This window comes from Rhincodon typus, chromosome 12 (assembly GCF_021869965.1).
Source record: "Rhincodon typus isolate 14 chromosome 12, sRhiTyp1.1, whole genome shotgun sequence".
In the NCBI taxonomy this organism is placed as follows: Eukaryota; Metazoa; Chordata; class Chondrichthyes; order Orectolobiformes; family Rhincodontidae; genus Rhincodon; species Rhincodon typus.
The window spans coordinates 37,170,430-37,190,777 of record NC_063343.1 but is presented as its reverse complement, the minus strand read 5'-3'; the positions used below and the strand labels follow the sequence as shown (position 1 = coordinate 37,190,777).

At 38.2% G+C, this 20,348-nt stretch overlaps 1 protein-coding gene across 1 annotated transcript; it reads left to right on the top strand.

Annotated features, from left to right (window-relative positions):
- Positions 1-1,050: 1,050 nt before the first annotated feature.
- On the top strand, positions 1,051-18,515 carry hnrnph1l (heterogeneous nuclear ribonucleoprotein H1, like). The gene is made up of 12 exons (XM_020532027.2): positions 1,051-1,230; positions 3,354-3,483; positions 6,354-6,509; positions 8,953-9,096; positions 11,461-11,599; positions 14,878-15,050; positions 15,447-15,527; positions 15,605-15,717; positions 16,277-16,412; positions 16,498-16,578; positions 17,349-17,453; positions 17,577-18,515. The coding sequence occupies exons 2-12, from the start codon at positions 3,393-3,395 to the stop codon at positions 17,684-17,686; spliced, it is 1,329 nt and encodes a 442-aa protein (XP_020387616.1). The 5' UTR covers positions 1,051-1,230; positions 3,354-3,392; the 3' UTR covers positions 17,687-18,515.
- Positions 18,516-20,348: the final 1,833 nt, after the last annotated feature.

Genomic DNA, 20,348 nt, shown 5'->3' with positions numbered 1-20,348 from the left:
AGCACACCTCAAAAGGGCTTTTCTCCATGTGACCACTGCTTTGAGAAGTGAGAGCAACCAGCTGGAGGTGCATAGCATAAAAACAGACCTCTAGACTGCATCAATTTCTTAGAAGAATGCAAAGACATATGCCTTGAGTTCTGAGGGAGCAAAAAACTTCTGGATGTCAACATAAGTGGCCAAAGTATTAAAAAAAATTAGCACTAGTTCACATGGTGGGGAGATTGGCTTCAAATTTTATTATTGATTGTTATACTATACATGTAGTTCTACTGTACACAGTGTAGTTATTAGCACTCACTAGTTCAAATTTAATCAATAAAGTAATTCAGTGTAAATGCAATTTCAGTTCTAATTTTAATTATATTAGCAGGCCTTAAACTCCTGGCCATTTTGCCTGTGTGCATGGGTGAAAGTGGTGATCAGAGGCCCAGGGTATTCTATAGTATGCAGACATCTTGGACTTGTGACTGGAGAAGATTATAGATGCAGGGAAGGCAAGATCATCAAGGAATTTGAAAACAATTATGAGAATTTAAAAATCGAGGTGATGGGGATCCAGCAAAGATCACGAACTATGGATGAGAGGCAAATGAGGCCCAATGTGAAATTAGCATGTTTTAGTTTAGCAACTGAACTGATGTTTGTTCAAAATCATTAAATTTGTGAAAAAACCTTCACACAAAGACCTCAGCGTTATCCTTTCCATTAATCAAATGATTTCTACATGCATTCTGAATGTTGTTTCCTTATTTTGCTCCACTGCTAGGCAAGAAATAACAACGGTGAGAGCTGACGGGATGGATTTGCCAGATAGCCTCATTCATAACCTGCTAAATCATACATTTCCTTGAAATTAATTCCAAGTAGTCTGTATTTGAAAATTACAAAATCATCGTGTCCAGTGTTTGTAACCACATCCTGGTAATGAATAAAAGTCTCTGAAAGAAAACTATATAATTGACATTGGAATGGGGGAGGGGAGAGAGAAGGCCACGAGATCTGCGCACGCGCCGTTGGCCTGTTTTTCGGGGGTACCCAGCCCTGCGCAGGCTCAGTGGTGGCGCGTGACTTAGAACTTCCGGTCCGCTGAGGCGATCTCCACGCTTTGAAAAAGAAAAGAAGCGGAAGGAGACGCTGTGTTAACGGACGTCCTGTGGCCGTTAACGTTGACACATCAAAATTAGTGTTTAGTTGAGGTTTCTTGGAGTGGCTATTGTCTTGTCGCCGGTGAGTGGCCTTGCTTAGGGGTTAAGTTTTATTTTTAAACGGGTTCGCCTGGAGAAGGCGAATGCGCGGCTGATTGATGCGTGCGCGCGGCCTCCGCTCGGCGCCGAGGCCTCATTTTCCCGGCGGCGAGGCCTCATTTTCCCGGCGGCGCCTCGCTCGGCCTTTTGTTTCCCTTGTTTCTTTTAATCGACGGCTCGCACCGATCCAGGTCTGTTCGCGGCTCCGCAGCGCGAGGGGTTTGCCGGCGGTTGCCCTGGAGTGAATTTTTTTTGCTCAATTCTTTTAAACGTTGGGATGCCGCCCGGTGCCGATTTGAGGCCTAATGAGCCTCCCCTCCCCCACCACCTCCCGCCCACATCCTCCCGGGATTTCCACAAGGCTGGGACTTGTCCGATTTGTATGTTTATTACGCTAAAGAGAGTGAAAGGGCCAGAAAGAGAGAGCGTGCTTCCCGACGCCAGTGCGAGTTTTATATTCAGTAGCAATTGGCAATGGTTATGTCTGAGGTTCGTCTTGTTTTCGCATTACGAGAGTAGCTGGAAAATAATTGGTCCGCGTCTGAGCAGCACCTGAGGCACTAATATGGTAAATGTAATTCCGAAGAAGTAATCAGAAAATGGTGACTAAACAGAATGGACGCTGATGGCCTTTTAAAAGATCTATCCAATTTGAAGCCCTCTTCTTAGCTCTGTTTTTATATGTACTTAAAAATGCCATTCTGGTAATTGCAAGTAATGCTTTAAAATTGGCCAAAAGAACTGTTACAGTAAAATTTCTAATTGCTGTTTTTTTTTGGTTCTGTTAAAATTGTAGCTATTAGCTAGCTGTTTGGAGAAATAATTGTGAAAATGCTTTTTTTTAAAAAAGATCAGTGATAATATTTTTAGATGAGGTTCTTTTAAAAGTACATGTTTATCTGCACCTGCTGCACCTTGTACTCAATTGTGGCTGAATGCATGATGGTTTCAAATATGCTTGTTAGAGTAATAGTTTCTCGTTTTGGTTGGAAATATGATCTAACTTCGTTTGGATCCATCTGACTGAGGCTACTGTTAAGACCACAGTCTGTCTGTCACAGGTTTAGTACACTTCTTCCTCGGTAATTAGTCATATATCTCCACTTTCCCAGAAAATGCTTGTTTGTTATATAATTATATTGTTTTCCTTTTTTTACTTAAGTGTATTAAAGTTCAGACCACTTTTTTTGTAATTTTACTGAGATCATTTTGTTTCTCAAACCCCAGCAATGTGGGTTAATGCAGAATTGTTGGTGCAAATTTATTTTTTCTAATTGTGTCTGAAAGAGGGTTTTCAACTGTCAAATTATTGTGATGCGCATTTCAATGTGTCACAGCAGTTATGGGTATTTTTGGAAGCAGAAAATGTTGGATTTGTTTGATTATCGCACAAATTCAACTTCGGGTCTTGAGTCCAAATTACAACGTACTGGTCCATCCCCCAAAGTGTCTGTTAGTCAATAGCAATGCTAACCTGGGCTAGTTCTGTCAACTCGGAGGTACACGCTTTGAACTACTGTGGATTTGTTTATTGGTAAGTCTACATGATGTACCAACAAAGTTAAAGGCAATTCAATTTTCAGATGTTGGTCAGACTTTACTTTATTAATAGCTAGCCTACCTTTCTCTAGTTCATTTGACAACGTCAGCGCAACAATACCTGTTTGCACTGGCAGAGGTAGAAAGGTTAAGACCTATGGTTCAGTGGGTAACACTCTTGGACTGTTGCAAGATAGATTCCAGTCCCACAGCCTAGAATTTGTAATTTGATTAACAAAATCTAACTAATTATTATTATTTATCAATCAACTAGCAATGCTTTGTTTAAAAAGCAGATTGTTATCAGTAGGCGAACTTGGCATGCAGCTGGCAATATTTCCTGCATTGCAAAATAATGACTTTGAAACTTGTTCATTGGTTGGGTAGTGTTTTGGGGACATTGAGATTGTGAAAGGATCTATATGAATGAGTGTTTGTCATGCCAAACACCTCCAGGATACCTTCTCAATGAGTGGTTCAGTGCAAATAAGCTAATCTTTAAGTTTGTTCTATGTCTAATATATTGATCACTTAAATGTAAAAATATGTTGAAATTGTCTGATTCAGGATTTTTAAAAGGAAAACTTATTGCATCGAAAAGAAGTCATGTCTAGTTCAGAAACTGATGGATTTGTTGTCCGGGTCCGTGGATTACCCTGGTCATCTGCTGCTGAGGAAGTGTTGCGCTTTTTTTCTGGTATGTAAGATGAAAAAGTGATCCAAGTGGACCATATTTTAGTAAGTCTGAAAATGTTATTTCTATATAAGCATATCAAGAATGTTTACCATACATATTCCACAAGAATAATGTTGTGAAGTGAGTGTTGCTATTTATATTTTTTAATATTAACTACATCTTTAAAAATGTCTTGAAGCAGAAATTTTGTATGAATTAATGTAACTTTGTCCTTCATTAATAGCGCACTAAATGTGGAATAAGTTTGCGTTCCTCACAATTAAATTTTAAAGTTCACTGAATTTGAAATAAGTTTTAAAATTGGTTTTCAAAAGCAATCGAGTTCTGGCATGCTCCTGCCTTTTTAATAATGAAGAATCTGACAGGTATAGATTTTCTAAAAAGTGAAGCGTCCTTAAAATGAATTCACTATTGAGTTTAGGTGGCAGTCACATTCACTTTGAGATCATTTAACCAGACTGGGTTAATTTTCAATATTGCTGTAGTTGCATTGTCAGAGTTTTAAAAAACCTTGACATTCCATTCTTTTTCTCCCAAGAAATATTACTAATAGCATTGCTTTCCCCAACACTTGTAATCAATTCTCATATTTTAAAAATGCAAAATGATACCACCCTGCCCAAAAATGCAGCTAATTATGTTGAAGCTGACATAACAAAACTCTCTTCCTGTTTCTCTCATTTATTTTCTGAAGGCTTATTTTCTTAGTTATTGCATAGGTGACATAGCAGCTACAATGCATCTTGAGTAGTTCATTTTCAAGTCTTCACTGAATGTTTGCAGTGCTACAGTCCTTTGTTCTGTCCTTGGTGTAATTTTCCCTGATCTTGTCCAACTGAATGCTGATGTTAAAATGGGACATCTAAGTGTAGATTGGCAGAGTGAACGCACACAAATGAAAGGACCAGTGTTTGGCTAATCTCCTAACTCTTTTTGAAGTAAAAACTATGTTGGGTAAAGTAGAAACTTCAATACAGTGGCACATGAGGTTGCACTAAATTTGAACCCGTGGAATAGATGTAATGGCGTGGGTTCAGGATTGGTTAATGAGCAGCAACAAAAGCATGAATAATTAAAATATATTGGCAGTTTGTAACTTTAAGTTGAGGTAGAATACGATCGATGCTTGTTCGGTTATTTTATGTCAGTGACTTTCATGTAACCAAGCTTCTTTATATTAGTACCGTTCACTGACAAAGTAAAGTTAAGTGGAAAGGTGGAGTGGGCAGAAATGACTGAAATTTAAGATTAGCCAAATATCCACTTTAGCAGGAATGGGAGCTTGGGGGTGGGTGAAGAATATTTTTAAATGGTAACTTTCATATAGAGGGGTTTGTTATTGAAAATAAATTGTTAAATGAAAATGAATACTGTGCATAATTCTGCTCTTCACACTATAGTAAAAGGTGACTATTGGAGAGGTTACAGAGCGGATTCCCCAATGTTCCTCATGGTAGACTGCTTAGCAAGGTTAGATCCTATGGAATACAGGGAGAACTAGCCATTTGGATACAAAACTGGCTCAGAGGTAGAAGACAGAGGGCGATGGTGGTTGATGGTTGCTTTTCAGACTGGAGGCCTGTGACCAGTGGTATGCCAGAAGGATCGATGCTGTGTCCCCTGCTTTTAGTCATTTATATAAATGACTTGGATGTGAATGTGGGAGGTTTAGTTAGTAAATCTGCAGATGCCACCAAAATTAGTGGTGTAGTGAACAATGAAGAAGGTTACCACAGTACGATAGAATCATGATCAGGTGAGCCATTGGCCTGAGGAGTGGCAGATGCAGTCTAATTTACATAAATGAGAGGTGCTGCATTTTGCAATGGCAAATCAGGGCAGGACTTCTACACTTAATAGCAAAGTCCTGGAGAGTGTTGCTAAACAAAGACCTTGGAGTGCAGGTACAAAGTTCCGTGAAAGTGGAGTTGTAGGTAGATAGGATAGTGAAAAAGGCATTTGGTACGCTTTTTTATTGGTCAGTCCATTGAGTATAGAAGTTGGGAGGTCATGTTACAGCTGGTTAGGCTGCTTTCGGAATAGCGTGTGCAGTTCGGGTCTCCCTGCTATAGGAAGGATGTTGTGAAACTTAAAAGGGTTCAGAAAAGATTTACAAGAATGTTGCCACTGGTGGAGGATTTGAGCTGTAGGGAGAGGCTGAATAGGCTGGGGCTATTTTCCCTGCAGTGTCTGAGGCTGAGGGGTGACCTTAGAGGTTTATAACATCATGAGGGGCATGGTGAATAGACAAGGTTCCACCCCCGGTCGGTGGAGTCTAAAACTGGAAGGCCGAGCTTTAATTGCTGAGATAGCCAAGCTCTGAAAACTTATGATTTCTGGTATCTTTGGGGTCCTTGTCTCTATTAAATGAAGTGAGTGCCAAAATAAATAGGGTTTTAAGGAAGGCTCTGTTTTGTGTAATGTCAGAAATTGAATGAACCCAGTATTTCAGAAAGTATGAGGAGAGCAGATTCCAAAAGATGAAAATCAAGGTTACTAACAAGTCACATTTGTAATGATTCGAAATTAACTTTACAAGTTGAGGTAACTTTTATTTTTTGGCAAAATGTCTATCGTTGGACAATTTACACTGGCTCTTTGGTTACCTTGATGTCTAACTATATATCTGTACCAGAAGGCCTAGGTTCAAGTTCCACTTACTCCATAGGTGTATCATGATGTGACTGATTTTAAAACGAATGATTTGACTTGATCTTTGTATCCTTATGAGGCAACTTGTTGATTTTACTTTTGGATGTATTGCTGGAACTCCTGGATTAAGTTATAGATCTGTTATAAAATCTTGAATGGGAATTCAGTACTTTTGTGTGATTATATCTATAATATTTAACTTGACTTTTACATTTCAGATTGCAAAATCTTAAATGGGATTTCTGGAATTCATTTTACGTATACCAGGGAAGGTCGGCCAAGTGGGGAAGCATTCATACAACTGGAAACTGAAGATGATGTCAAAATTGCAATGAAAAAAGACAAAGAAAGTATGGGGCATAGATATGTAGAAGGTAAGTTCATAAGTAAGCATCACTAAAAGGAGATAAGAAGTTTAAACCATTTCGTTTTGCACTCATCAGAACCAGAAAAAAAAGCTTAAGACTTGGGGTGGTGGGCGGTGAAGAGAGACTGTTTTATACAGAATTTTAAAAAAAAAGTGTTGATTGGACCATAATTGCTAGCCAGGCTGACATTCTGCAGTCACAAACCAAAATCCCTAGAAGAACTCAGCAGGTCTGGCAGCATCTGTGGAGGGAAAACAAGTTAATGTTTTGGGTCAAGTGACACTTGCATAGATCGTAGACTGGGAGACTGCTTTGCCTAACACCTACATCGTATTTGCAAAAATCATCCTGAGTTTCTGGTTGCCTCCCACCTCAACACTGTACCGTGTTCCCCGGCCAGCGTGTGTCTCAGGCTTGCTGCGGTTCTCCAGTGGAGGTCAGCATAAGCTGGAAGAACAGTTACTTGTTTCTGCTTGGGGACCCTACAGCCTTCAGGACTCTATCAACTTCAATAATTTTAGGGCCCAAGCACCTTCTGCGTCTTACCCCACACACCAGGCCACGTCATTTCAAGGGCTGCTTTCATCACACCCGTTTTCACCCACTAATGATCCCCACTGGCAGCTGAAGTCTGACTACGTAACTGTTGTTTGCCATAAGATCTTAGCTGATTCACTAATGTTCTTTAGGGGAGGAAATCTGCCATCCTTATATAATCTAGGCTATATGTCACTCCCAGATTTATAGAAATGTAGTTGATTCTTCAGTGCCTAGCTTCCATTCTGAAATGGTCTAGCGATCTGATTAGATGTATCAAACCGCAGTGACATTCCAAGAAATTTGACCTAGGCATTAGAAGCAATGAGGCCAAACCTGTCCACCCTGCAAAGTCACCCTTGCCATATTTGGGGTGTTGTGCAAATTTGGGAGTGCCGTCCCACAGTCTAATTAAGCAGTAGCCTAACGTAGCCATATTCTCAATCATATCTTACACTCAGCTAGACACCTTCATCTTGAGTATGTTCTGTTCCACCAATGATAACTGCATAATGGTATGGACAGGAAAGAGTTGCCTTGGAAATCTTCAATATTGATTCAAACCCAGTGTAATGGCATCAAGGAAACCTCTTGATTACCACCACCTACCTCCTTGGCTGATGAATGAGTGCTGAGGGTGCCAAGGGCACAGACTGTCCTCAGGAGTACCTCATGAGCACTGTATTTGACCAAGCTGCTGAATCCTAAAGTCCTAGAATCTGTGTAGCAGATGAAAGGAGACTGACAAGTGGAAAAACTACTCCATCTTCTCACCAATGTATCTTTTGCAAATACATCGGTTTATGAGATTTTTGGTTGAAGACACTGGATGCTGCAAAGGCAATTGGCACTGACGGCATTTGGCAGTTGTACTCAAACCTCTACTCCAGAACTGGACACTCTTGTTCCAGTACAGTTACAACACTGGCACATACCTGGGCAATTTTCCACAGTATCAGGTATGCACTGTGCTTGGAAAAAGGAAGACTAATCCAATCTGACAATTACTGCCCTATCAGTCTACTCCTGACCATCAAAAATGTAATGGAAGGGATTGTTAACAGCCCTATAAGGCCATTTTTAACAATTAACCAGCTTGCTGATGCATGGTTTGTGTTCTTCCAAGGTCACCTGGCTCCTGACCTCATTCCAGCCTTGATCCATACGTGGACCAAAGAGCTGAACGTGGGGTGAGGTGAGAGTCAAGGCAGCGTTTGTTCTGCCCGGTTTCTGTTGACAAGAGGTGTTGTAAATCTGCTAAGTGTTTGCAGAATAAATAGCTTTGGATTTTTTGAAAAGTAGACAAAAGCATGAGTGGGTAGGGTCAGACCCACACAGACCCAGGGGCTTAGTTTTGCTTTCGGTTGTTAAATCTGGGGTTTTGGGGTGAACCTGCTGTACAGCTCTGTTTGTTGCTGCAAAAACTTGATTCTCTTTCTGCTGCTAAATTCATTCTTTGTGTTTCTTCTGGACTGAAGAAGATTGCCAGTGAAGGAAATTAGTTTTGCTGAATTTGCCTTTACATGTGTGTGTTTTAAGGGTCGCTGCTACATTGGAACAATTGATGAGTAGTAGTTAACTTATCAAAATACTTAAAACATATTTTATGCCAATTCTCCTTTTTTGTTTACATTTTGAATTTGATATAAAAATGAAGTGTTTTGCTTAAAGCCTATTAATTTGGCGAGTTGAATCACATCTCGGACACAATGTCTAACACTTCCTTTTAAGATAAAATTAGTGTCTAGATGATCTCCTTGGTATGTTTTGAGGGCTGTAGTCCATAACATAATAAACAATGCTGAATTTGCGGTGATTTGATCACTTGATTTTTGGGATTGCTATTTCTGAAACACTTCAGATTTAACTGCTTGCTTTTCTAAAATTATTTCTTGAACTTTTTTAAACCTAGTATTTAAATCTAACAACATTGAAATGGACTGGGTTTTGAAGCACACTGGCCCCAATAGCCCTGATTCTTCAAATGATGGCTGTGTTCGTCTTAGGGGACTGCCATTTGGCTGTAGCAAGGAGGAAATAGTACAGTTTTTTACAGGTACAAAAAGCAGATATTTTTATGAATACAATTTAGTAAAATGGTTGTTTTAAGTGGTTTTATTTAATTACTTGCTATGTCTAATCTACAAATTTAGTTTTAAGATTAAATAAGTTAATGGTATTCATTTCCAGTTGATAAGGTAATATTTGCTATATTTTATTCAGATTTGAATTAAATAACTATTATTTAAATGGGATGTAGCATATTAACTATGCAGTCAAGTAATTAATACTTGATGACTCAATCAAAAATTCCTGCCCTGGTGCAACTTTTCTGTTGCTTTTGTTTTGCATTTTTAGAAAATGTAGTAATTTATTCTGCCGATGTGTTGCACACTGGTTCAGATCAAGATTAGAGTTATTGTTAAAATTCTGTTTCCAAAAACTTACAATCACAGCATTATCCAGGAGAATTCACACTCTTAGCTATAGCTATGGTCAAAATCTGACTTGTCACTTGCCATCCATTTTGTCACAAAAGGCCTGATTTCTGAAATCTATTCAGAGAAGTTGAGAATTAATCTTGTGTAAGCCTTGGTGCTTAATATTGCCTTTTAGCCCAGTCTAAATCCCACCAATTCTCCCTTATTTTAATAAATTTATTAAAATAAGATGGTAATTCATGGATATTTGTTGAAATGCTAAGCTATACTTGTCTGGATTTTAACTTGGTTTTGTTTTCCCAAGGTGGCAACGATCAAATTTGCATCAAGATATGTTAAAAATGACCTCCAAATGTACTTTTAAAGTAGCTTCCACACAGTTCATTCTTTTTCTTTCCAATCAATTCCTTTGCCCATCTTAATGAAATTTGTCCAATCATTCGCTTTGGTTCCCTCGCTCTCCATTTGTACCCAAGGGAAATCTCCAATATACCAGCCAAATGTAAAGTTTCAGAAGGTTTTGATATATCCGTTTGAGGAAAGATGTGAGTTTACAGCTGGATTGATAGTCTGTGCACTGGTCTGATTTTGCTATTTCTTTCTTTGCCCTACCACTATTCCCTCTTCCTCCCACCACCCCCACCGCGTGCACGTGCGTACACCCAGTCACTCTATTTCACTTCATGTCAAGCATCCTTTTCTTAAAAAAAAGCCTACAGTTGGTTCCATCATCCTGTTTATTCTTGGTCTGATCTAGTGTTTGTAGATGGATTTTTGGATTTATATAGTATATTTAAATCTATGAAGGTATCAGTTTGTTACATTTGGTTGCTAAACCTTCAAACATGGGTAACAAAAGACATGCTGTTAATGTGCCAGAGTGGTACAACAGGCAAGTTAAAATACCAAATACTGATCTAAGCTGCTGGAGGCAACAAGTGAAGGCTGATTGCTTACCAGTAAGTGGGCGAAGAAATTATAGGGGGAGCACTGACTCAGCTTCTGAAGGCTGTAAACAGTAGCTTCGTTGACCATCTCACTAGGAGCAGATGGTGTGCTTGGCTGCTATATATTAGGCTGGTGAGAAGCTTGCCTAGCCTTTTTTTTAAGGAAACTAAATGGTTTATTTCTGGGCTAGGTGAAGAGTAGGAATTCAATGTTGACAGGTCATTGAGACATTCCTGCATATGCAAGGCAAAATATGGCCTGATCATGTTCCCTGCTGGTTGCTTGGGTAACTGTCATATCATGCAACTTGGAACAGTGCAGCCAGAAAAGCTGTATGTTCAAAGCATGGTTTCATAAGCCAAAAGCTGCTGAGCCAACTGAATATGGTCTCAGTACCTGTAGAGTGGATGTATTTAAAGTTGAGGATTTTCACTCTTGGCATTACATGTGTGAGCATCAGGTGAGAACAGGTTTGTGCTTGGCTGTGATGGCCCCACAGCCCAAAAGTGCACACCGATTCACACATGGCAAAATGACCACCCAGGCAAAGCACTAGAATACACCTAATACTGGAACTAATGAGTTCCTGAAATTGATGGTGGGGAGCTGGGCTTTGGTTTTAGTTGCTATATTTTGGTCTCTTGAGTCAATCTAATTAATGCAGCTGCTTTCAATTTACTAGGGACTTGACTGTTTAGTTGTATTGTGTTACTGTGAATTCCTATTTATCCTGACACTAAAATTTGGGAAGCTATTTTAATTGTTTTTTTAAATAATGATTATTGCTTTGTTCTAAGATGTTATGTGACACATGTGGCTGTGCTTCAACCCAGGGAGTCCCCTGTGGTTGGTTAGGTTCTGGCATATATGTACACAGCATGATTGTCACACAACACTTTAGTGCATTTTAATTTTGAGCTGTAACTTAACAGTAGTTTACATTTTTATAAATGCAACGTCATAAGTAATAATTAGGCATGTGCACCCTTTAATGCTATCCCCTACTGGGGTTATTTGTCCTTGGGTTGAAGGGTTGGAAATCGTGCCAAATGGGATAACATTGCCGATGGACTACCAGGGGAGGAGCACGGGGGAGGCCTTCGTGCAGTTTGCCACACAGGAAATAGCTGAAAAGGCTCTAAAGAAACACAAGGAAAGAATAGGGCACAGGTGGGGATGGATGGATGAGTCACTTTTCTTATGGTATATGATTTGATTTGTTATCTAGTACAGTGCTTTGGTATGGCGAATGTTTCACCTGGATGCATTGTTGTTTAGGTTTTAAGTAATGTTACCACATTTCACAGATTTTGATACCATAAGAAATGTGATTAAGCACAATTTAAAAGCTCTTTAAAGACATTGTAACACTAATTTTTGTCGTAATTGTCACATGTTGACTATTTGTAAAATGAAATTGAAATAGAAATACTGGTAACCTGAGCCTGAAAAGCTACTTGCCGTCTTGGCTGATGCTTTTGCTGTTTTTATCCAATTAATGTACAACCTATTGGATGTCTTGGATGTCAAGATAATTACCTTTTTAACATTTGAAATTAATTACTTGTGGTTTAATATGTAATAAAGTTAAATGACAATTGTTGGCAAGAAACTTAAGGCAAATAGCTTTTCAACATAGTTGTTATTTAAGTTTACTGTTCAAAGAAGCATGTGCAACTTGCTTCTGTCATAGGACAGTCGAGTACACAAGTATTCTTCGCACAGTGTTTTGCAGCAATTACCTTTCATGCCTGAGACCTTTTTATAATTAATTATATCTTTGATAGTTGGGATGAAGGTCTTGCTTTCTGGCTATGAAAGGAGTTATTTTTCTGGTCGCATTAAATTTCCTAAAATTAACCACTGCTTTGAGGATATTACACTAGCTGTTTGCTTACCTGAATATTAACTAAGAATTATCGATAATGATAGTGGAAAAGATTTGTCAAAATGTCTGCTATGGTTGGAAGTGTTGTGGTTGAGTTTCAGGCAGATTGCCAAAGTAATGTGTGACGTTAGCATTACGTTGCTCCTGCCCTGTAACAGACCAAACACAAAAAGTGAATCTGAGGTGGAAATTATTTAATCATCAAAAGATTCTGGTGTGAATAGAAACTTAATGTCCCCAAATTGACCTTAGTCTGTTTAGCCTCCAGAATACAAATAGGATCATGGTAGGGCAGTTGGTTGTACTGGTGCAGATATTTTCTATTTAGCAGAGGACTTCATTCTGTATTGCAGTCTTCGATTGTCTGCAGGAATCTTGATTGTAGAAGTCCTGGGGAAAGCTATTGATTTGAAATTGTGCAAATTTTCATTTTTCAAAATGTCCATTGTGTATTCTTCAGTTTCAAATGATGGGTCCTGTTTTGATGGCAATATTGTAGACTTTCGCTGTTACCCAAGAGGGGAAAGGAGTTGAACCTAAGGATATAGTGTCTTGAGTCTATTAGGGTCTTTTAGCAATTATAATGCACCAAAAAGTTGACTTCTAATAGTCAGATGTGCTGGAAATAGATTTCGTATTTCTTGTATCTGCTATACTTTCTTTTCGTTAAGAAGCTGCTGATTGTTTGTTTGTTTGTTTGTTTGTTTGTTTTTGTTAAAATTTCAACTTGAATTCAAGCGTATCATTGCTAGGCTTAGTTGATCCTTTTTTATTTTTGTTGCTTAACCCACTATTTGGAGGACGGGGGAGATGATGGCCTATTGGTGTTATTGCTGGACTGTTAATCCAGAGACCCAGATAACGTTCTGGGGATCTGAGTTTGAATCCTGCCATGGTATATGGTGGAATTTGAATTCGGTAAATATCCTGGAGTTAATAGTCTAATGATGACTGTGAATCCATTTTTCCTTATTGGAAAAATCCATCTGGTTCACCAATGTCCTTTCGGGAAAGAAACCACCATCCTTACCTGGTCTGGCTTACATGTGACTCCAGACCCTCGGCAATGTGGTTGACTCCTAACTGCCCTCTGGGCAATTGGGTTAGGCAATAAATGCTGCCTACCTAGTGACACACTCTTCCTGTGAATGAATAAAGAAAAAAAAGTGATTGGGAAGAAAAATCACTTTGCCCAGCATAGTTAATATTGCTGTTGCGCCATTAGTAATATGCTTTATGTTGCCTGTGCAAGTGTAATGAATATCGCACTTCGGAGCGATTTTGAAGGCTTTCAGAATTTGAGAAATCAATTGTGCAGCAAGTCCTTCTAGGATGCAGCGGATCTTAAGTCTCAGCACTTAGTTCTTTAGCAATGTAAAGCTGTGCTGTTTAGAGGCTAGGTTGAAATGAGATGTGCAGTATTGTTTGGATATGTAGCTCTGTTTGCAAGTGGATTTTGTAATGTCCTTTTTGGACAGTTTAATATTAAAAAAGATGCTGTTGCTGTATTTCCTTGGAATTTTTAGGAACTCACCAATTAGTAAACTAGGCAATAGATGAATATGACTTTTTTGTCTGATAAATATTTACAAAGTCAAGTTGTTACTTGTTCTGACTTGTATGGTGAAGCTGCTTTTATTAGTCATTTGAGGCACAGCTCTGGCATTGTCTTGATTTGACAGCTGGAAGACTAATAGGTGTTCCTATGTTCCAGGATTGTTGCTAATTAGTTCTCTAGTGCCCCACTGCCCACTCAACAGACCGTATCCTATTTGTACATGGAGTTTGAACAAACATTCACTAATGTATGTCATTTCCTGAAGATATTGTCTTTATTCTTTGAAAGAAATTATTTCCACATAAAAAGCCTCTGTGCCATGGCTTTATGATTTGATGCCATGTTTGACTACTTTGCTTGTCAAAGATCAAAAGTTGTAATTTGAATGAGGCACTATACCTCATAATCAGGAAGTAAAGTTGATCAAAATGGCTGGTTGAGATTGTCCAAAAGGATATTATCATGATTTTCCAACCGATCTCTCCTGATGCAGTGTGCATTTTTATGTGGACATTGAAAGTCATTCAAAGAGCAAAGATTATTTTCTTTGTGAAGGTTAATTATTAGTTCAAGCCCTTCTAAACAGCATTCTAGGTCAGAATTGCTATGTAATTGGTTTTGTTGGTTTAAAAACCATGTAAGTTGCATTTTAAGAATGCTTCATGATCACTCCTTTGCCAAAATATGGACTCCAGTTGCATGATTAAAATTTTGGTTAAAGTAAAAATTCTGTGGTTTTGAACTTTGTAACTTGGGGATTTTTAAGAATAGAATGCCCTTTGTAACATTAATTTTACATAGAGTATTGATGATTCAGTTGTAATGGGGCTATTCTTAAAATGTCAGTTTGTAGATGGAGTTTGGTCCTTGGCTGAAATTTCTTGTGTGGGCAGTACATGGTTAGGTACTCCAAATTAGTGTATAATTACTAATGTTATTCTTGTAACTAAATTGCATACTAGCTAAGACTGAAATGTTTAAATACAATGTATAAAATTTTAGGTACATTGAAATTTTCAAGAGCAGCCGGGCTGAGGTGCGTACCCACTATGATCCTCCCCGGAAGTTGATGTCTGGTTTAAGACCAGGTCCTTATGATAGACCGATGACTGGAAGAACTTATGGTATTCCTAGAGGATCTTATGAGAAGATGAGACGTGGAGTGTATGGGGGCGGTAAGTCAACGCAAATGGATATTGACCATGACGTTTGAGTATTTTCAATGGATCAAGCAGTTTTATAAGAGATCAAGAACTACTTTCGGGAATAACATTGAGAACTGAATTTATTTGCTGTGGTATGATCAAGCAGAGAACCCTGATGCTTTTTATATATGTTTTATTGATAGTGAAATAGCTAAATTCCCTTCAGTTTTGTTACTTAATCTTTTGTATTCACTAATGGACAGTGGATGAATTTGATTTTTTAAAGTGCTGCAATGTACATTTCTCAGTTTTAGTAACTACATTTCAGTCCACATCAGATCCATTTGCAGTTCTATTTTCATGCTGTACATCAATTCAGGATTAATAATTACAATAATGTAACCTAAACACTTCATTTCTGTCCAGGTTATGGAAGTTATGATGACTATAATGGGTACAATGATGGTTATGGCTATGGGTCAGATCATGGATATGGACGAGATCGGGGTGAGTTTTTTTGAGCTGCACGTTGTAGAGAATATGTGAAAATGGCTATTATTCCATAATACTACTTTCATTAACAGGAATATCTGCACAAGCATACGCAAACAGTGAATCTACCTTCCAGAGCACAACAGGGCATTGTGTACATATGAGGGGACTGCCATTTCGGGCTACAGAGAATGACATATATAATGTAAGTACTTAATATTTTTTTCATGTGGTTTAGGTGTGTTGGTAAAGTGTGCTATGCTACTGAAAGGATATCCCCAGCTGAGTATCGATCCCCTTTTTTTCCCGTGACCTTAACAAGAACTCAAACCGAGTTGCATAGATTATTTTGGATTGGTTTTACCCCAAGCAGCATGCAACTGATATCATCCTAAGGAGTTGTAACAGATTCTGGGAATGAGAGAAGGGAAAAACCATTTCCATACCTGCTCTGTTATGATTATGACATTGGTTTGTGTTTCAACTTTGTACGTGAACTGATTGTTATCCAAAAATTGTGTACTTGTATTTATTAAGTTGGTTCAGAGAATTTCTGCATCTCACCAAGAATGGAATTAATGTAATTTGTCGACCCAAGTTCTTCAAATTTGGCTAGCTGTTTTGGTTTGGTTCCATGTTGTATTTAAATATCATGCACCTCGGAAGCCTAAAAATCATTGTCATAACAGTGGTGCAACATGTTTTCCCAAGAATCCACTTACATAAAATTGCTTGAAAGTCCTTCTACCCGTTTTCTATTTCAGTTTTTCTCACCCCTCAACCCAGTCCGTGTCCACATAGAGATTGGATCTGATGGTAGAGTGACAGGAGAAGCTGATGTAGAGTTTGCTACTCATGAGGATGCCGTGGCAGCTATGTCAAAAGACAAAGCTCACATGCGTAAGTTGCTTGAAAACTTCATATTAAATTGCAATGTTGCTGTAACTTCCTGTGAAATTCTGTTGTTTTTTTTTGCCTTTTTTAGAACATAGATATGTGGAACTTTTCCTGAACTCTACCTCTGGAGGCACTGCTAGCGCCTATGCGACTCAGATGTCAGCAATAGGTAAGTGAATATCCAATTCATTCACAGCTTAACATTTTTCTGCTTCGTAATTCTTTCATGTCCCAGGCCAGTGTGTGCTAGTGTTGGTTCACAAGATCAGTATGCGTTTGATATTTTTGGAAGTTGGTGTCTTGTAAGAATAGCTGTAAAGAAATCTTTCATTTTAAAGGTTTGAGTGCAAACAACATGGGTAATTTTTGAATACTGGGCAAGGAACAGAATGTTACTATGGTTATTTTTTATTTTTTTTGTAGCTTGTCGTATTCTGTTAATGCCAAGCTATTTACAGCATCCGTTAGAAGCACTGCATGCGTGAAAAGAACATGTATTCAGAATAGTAATATTTTGTGCTTGAATGGACTTCTAGCACTTGATATTTTGAGCACAGTATCCTATTACCATGATTTTTTTAGTAGAATTTGCCTTTTAATTCAAAAGCCAAAACTCGAGTCATTTTAATAAATGGAAATTGATTATTCTGATTACTAGAAAGCAGAATGTTGCTAGTTACCATTTTAATAGAATTTTCAAATCTGTTTTCTCATGGCACTAATGCAGGGCTAGTTTTAGCAACCAGTTATAGGCATTGCATAAATGGAAAGAACATCTATCTTGAGCTCTGAAATAAAACTAGATTGAAAATATAGAAGCTGTTAGTGAACTTGTAACTATGGTTCATTGAGATCAGTAAATGGAACAAGAGTCACACCTCTGGTGACATTGGAGATGGTATTTGTATAAAAACATGTTACAAGGGTGTCTGTTTTTAGGAAGCCAATCAAGCTATGCAAGTCCAAGCTATGCTAGTCCAAACGGTCAGCAACTAAGCACTGCATATGGAGTTTATGGAAGTCAAGCAAGCTTGAGTGCATATGGTAAGTGACCAGTTATATTACTGAGCTTTTTATACACAGCAATCTTGCATCCTGGCAGTGTGTGTTTTTTTTTTGTTCCAAGTTTCAAAAAGAAAAACAATTTTTCATGAAATTGTTTTCCAGGCAGCCAAGCCGGAATGAATGGAAGTTACTATGGAACTGGAAGTAGAGGATCCCTGGGGATGAATGGCATGGGTGGAATGTCAAACATGAGTGGAGGATGGGGAATGTAATTTTTTTTCACCTATTTAACAGATACCAATTACCAGCTTAAACTTGGTTATGCTTATGAAATGTGAATTCAGTATACGCATTCCTTTTCATTATGACTAGAATTCAGCATAAGCCTTTTCCTAGGTTGAGGAAAATTCTAGGGTGGCACCAGTGTGTTCATCACATGATTTTAGTTTGAGACCTAAGTTTCATTATGTAAGGTATTTTGGCACTAGTTATTGAAATTTTCATGCCTCTGACTTGTTACGCATGTGCAGTGTACTGCTTCTGCAGGCTTGATTTAATGCAAGAGCATTGTCAAGCACACAAAGAAGGTTGGTGCAAGCAACATCAAGAAGACACAATCTGGATGGCTTAACTGATTGTAATAAATCTTGTACCCACTTAAATTCCCAGAATGTTGAGATTGAAACCCTAAATTGTTAACTAATTGGCAGTGTATTCTGGTTTATTGTATAAAAATTGTAAAGTGTGGTAGTGCATTCATATTCAACAAAATTCTTTGAAACTTAAAATGACACAACTATAAACACTGGTGAGTGTAAACTGAACAATTATGTGCTTATATTTGTTGCTTGACTTCATTTTTTTTATATTTGTCTAAAAACAAGTCTCTGGTTTAATTTTTTTAGGAAGTGAAAATGATGAGAAGCATCTTTGGATGCTCTATGGCAAAATAAAAATTTTAATGTAGAATTTTTCTTTAGACCGTTATTGTAGGGTTTAATCTTGGTCTTCAATATCTGAGACCTGACAAGTCACTTTTGTTCATATTTGTAAGGTGCAAAGTGAAAATAAACTCACTCAATAAAACTTTGCCATTTTTAATTGTTGTGATATTTTTTAAAGTTGTGATTTTGTCGTTCATTATAGCGCATCTTGCAACACAGCAAGCAGATAAAGCCTTACCCAGTTTCCACTTTGTTACACTTCTAACTTTTCTGAAGTTATGGCTGAATTTACTTTCAAAAGCTGAAAATCAGTGATCAGTTGCCAGGTTAGGATTTCTTAAGCAGTGACCATCTTTTCTTTTCCCATTTATTTCCTTTGTTGTCAGAGCAACAGGAAAGTTATGCTTCACTAAACTTCTTTCTTTTTGAAAGATTGAAAATAGTAGAGTAGATAAATGAGAAGCAGTGGATGTGGATTTCAAGTAGGCTTGAATAAGATCCCACAAGATGCTAGTGGGCAAAATTTAAAGCACATAGAATTGGGGCAGTGTGTTGGTATGGATTCAGAATAGGTCGGCAGAATGGGAATAAATGGGTTTTTCCAATACTAGTATATAGAATTTGGAGAAGGGAAGCCAATGCAATATTTTTAAGCTTGCTTATGACTAATCCAGATGGGATTGATTGTGGAGGCTGGGTCACTATGTAATTCAAAAAGATTTTTCAATATAGAAGGGACAGGTAATTGAGACTAGTGAAGTTTGGAATACCTGGTTGGCATAGACTAGTTGGACTGAAGGGTCTTTCTATGCTGTATGACTCTAATTGGCAGAGGAGGTTAAGGCTGAATGGTCTACTGTTTGTAGTTTCTGTGACTAAATGTCAGTCAAAGGCCTCATGAACTGGCTCTCTTATAATAGAATTCTTTGTTTTGTAGCAATTTTTGTATAAAAACTCACCATTTTTGAAAGAACGAAGTGGGACCAAATGTCTAATAAAATCTGTTCCCTTTACCAGCAGCTGATATAAGCCCAACATACAGCTTTGAAATTTCAATGGTTGTTTTAATGAAAGCTGTGGTAAAACTTGGACAAATCAGACTTGGGTGAATTTACAGGAAAACCATCAAAAGTACTACAGGTTTTATGGAAAATTTGATCATGGGCTTGCCAGTCTAATGTGCACTGGCAAGAGCATTTGTTCGGCCTTCCAAGTAAAATCTATGTACTGCTGGCTCAGAAGATTCAGGACTTGGTCCTGCAGTAAACCAGAGAAACAATAGATTGTGAAGGTCCTGTTTAAAGCATGAAAGTTCAAGATTCAGTTAGAATACCAGTACCCCATTGATGTCTTGCCACTAATTCATGAGACAAGCGAGTCTGAAGGTCACCTCAAACTCTGCCTGCATCTTTTTTGAGGGTAGAAAAGAATTGATCATCAAAAACTCCAAGTGAATGTAAAGATCACATCTTTCATTTTTCTTTTAGTTATGGATCAAATGGGAAAGTGACTGGTTTAAACCAAGGACGCTACAAGGAGTTAGTGCATTAAGTTATTGGGACTCACCAAGTTGTGTTTAAACTGTTGTTCAAGCAGTGGGGGAAGAATCTTAAGATTTTATGGCAATGGGGCTGTGTGTGCAGAGTAATCTTCACCTAGCAACAGATTGCTGATTTGGTTATTTAGTTGGTGTCAGCACCTTTCTGGCTGCTGGGCAAGTGACCAGCTTGTGGGTTCATGTTAAAGGGAGAAATGTCCAACCTGCAGCAAAAATGAACTCTCTTGGCTCTAACCAGTAACTGAAAAACTTTGCAATTAACATGTTAACTGCCTAGCATCTTTCACTGAGAATTGAGAAAGAATGAGATCCTAGAATGGAAGGTCATGGGAAGCAAAAGGCACTTCATTGGATACAGTGGACTGATGCTGTTGAACTCTCCTTCCTGGGTATCTTTCCCTCCAGCCCAGAACATCAATGTTTGTGTTTAAG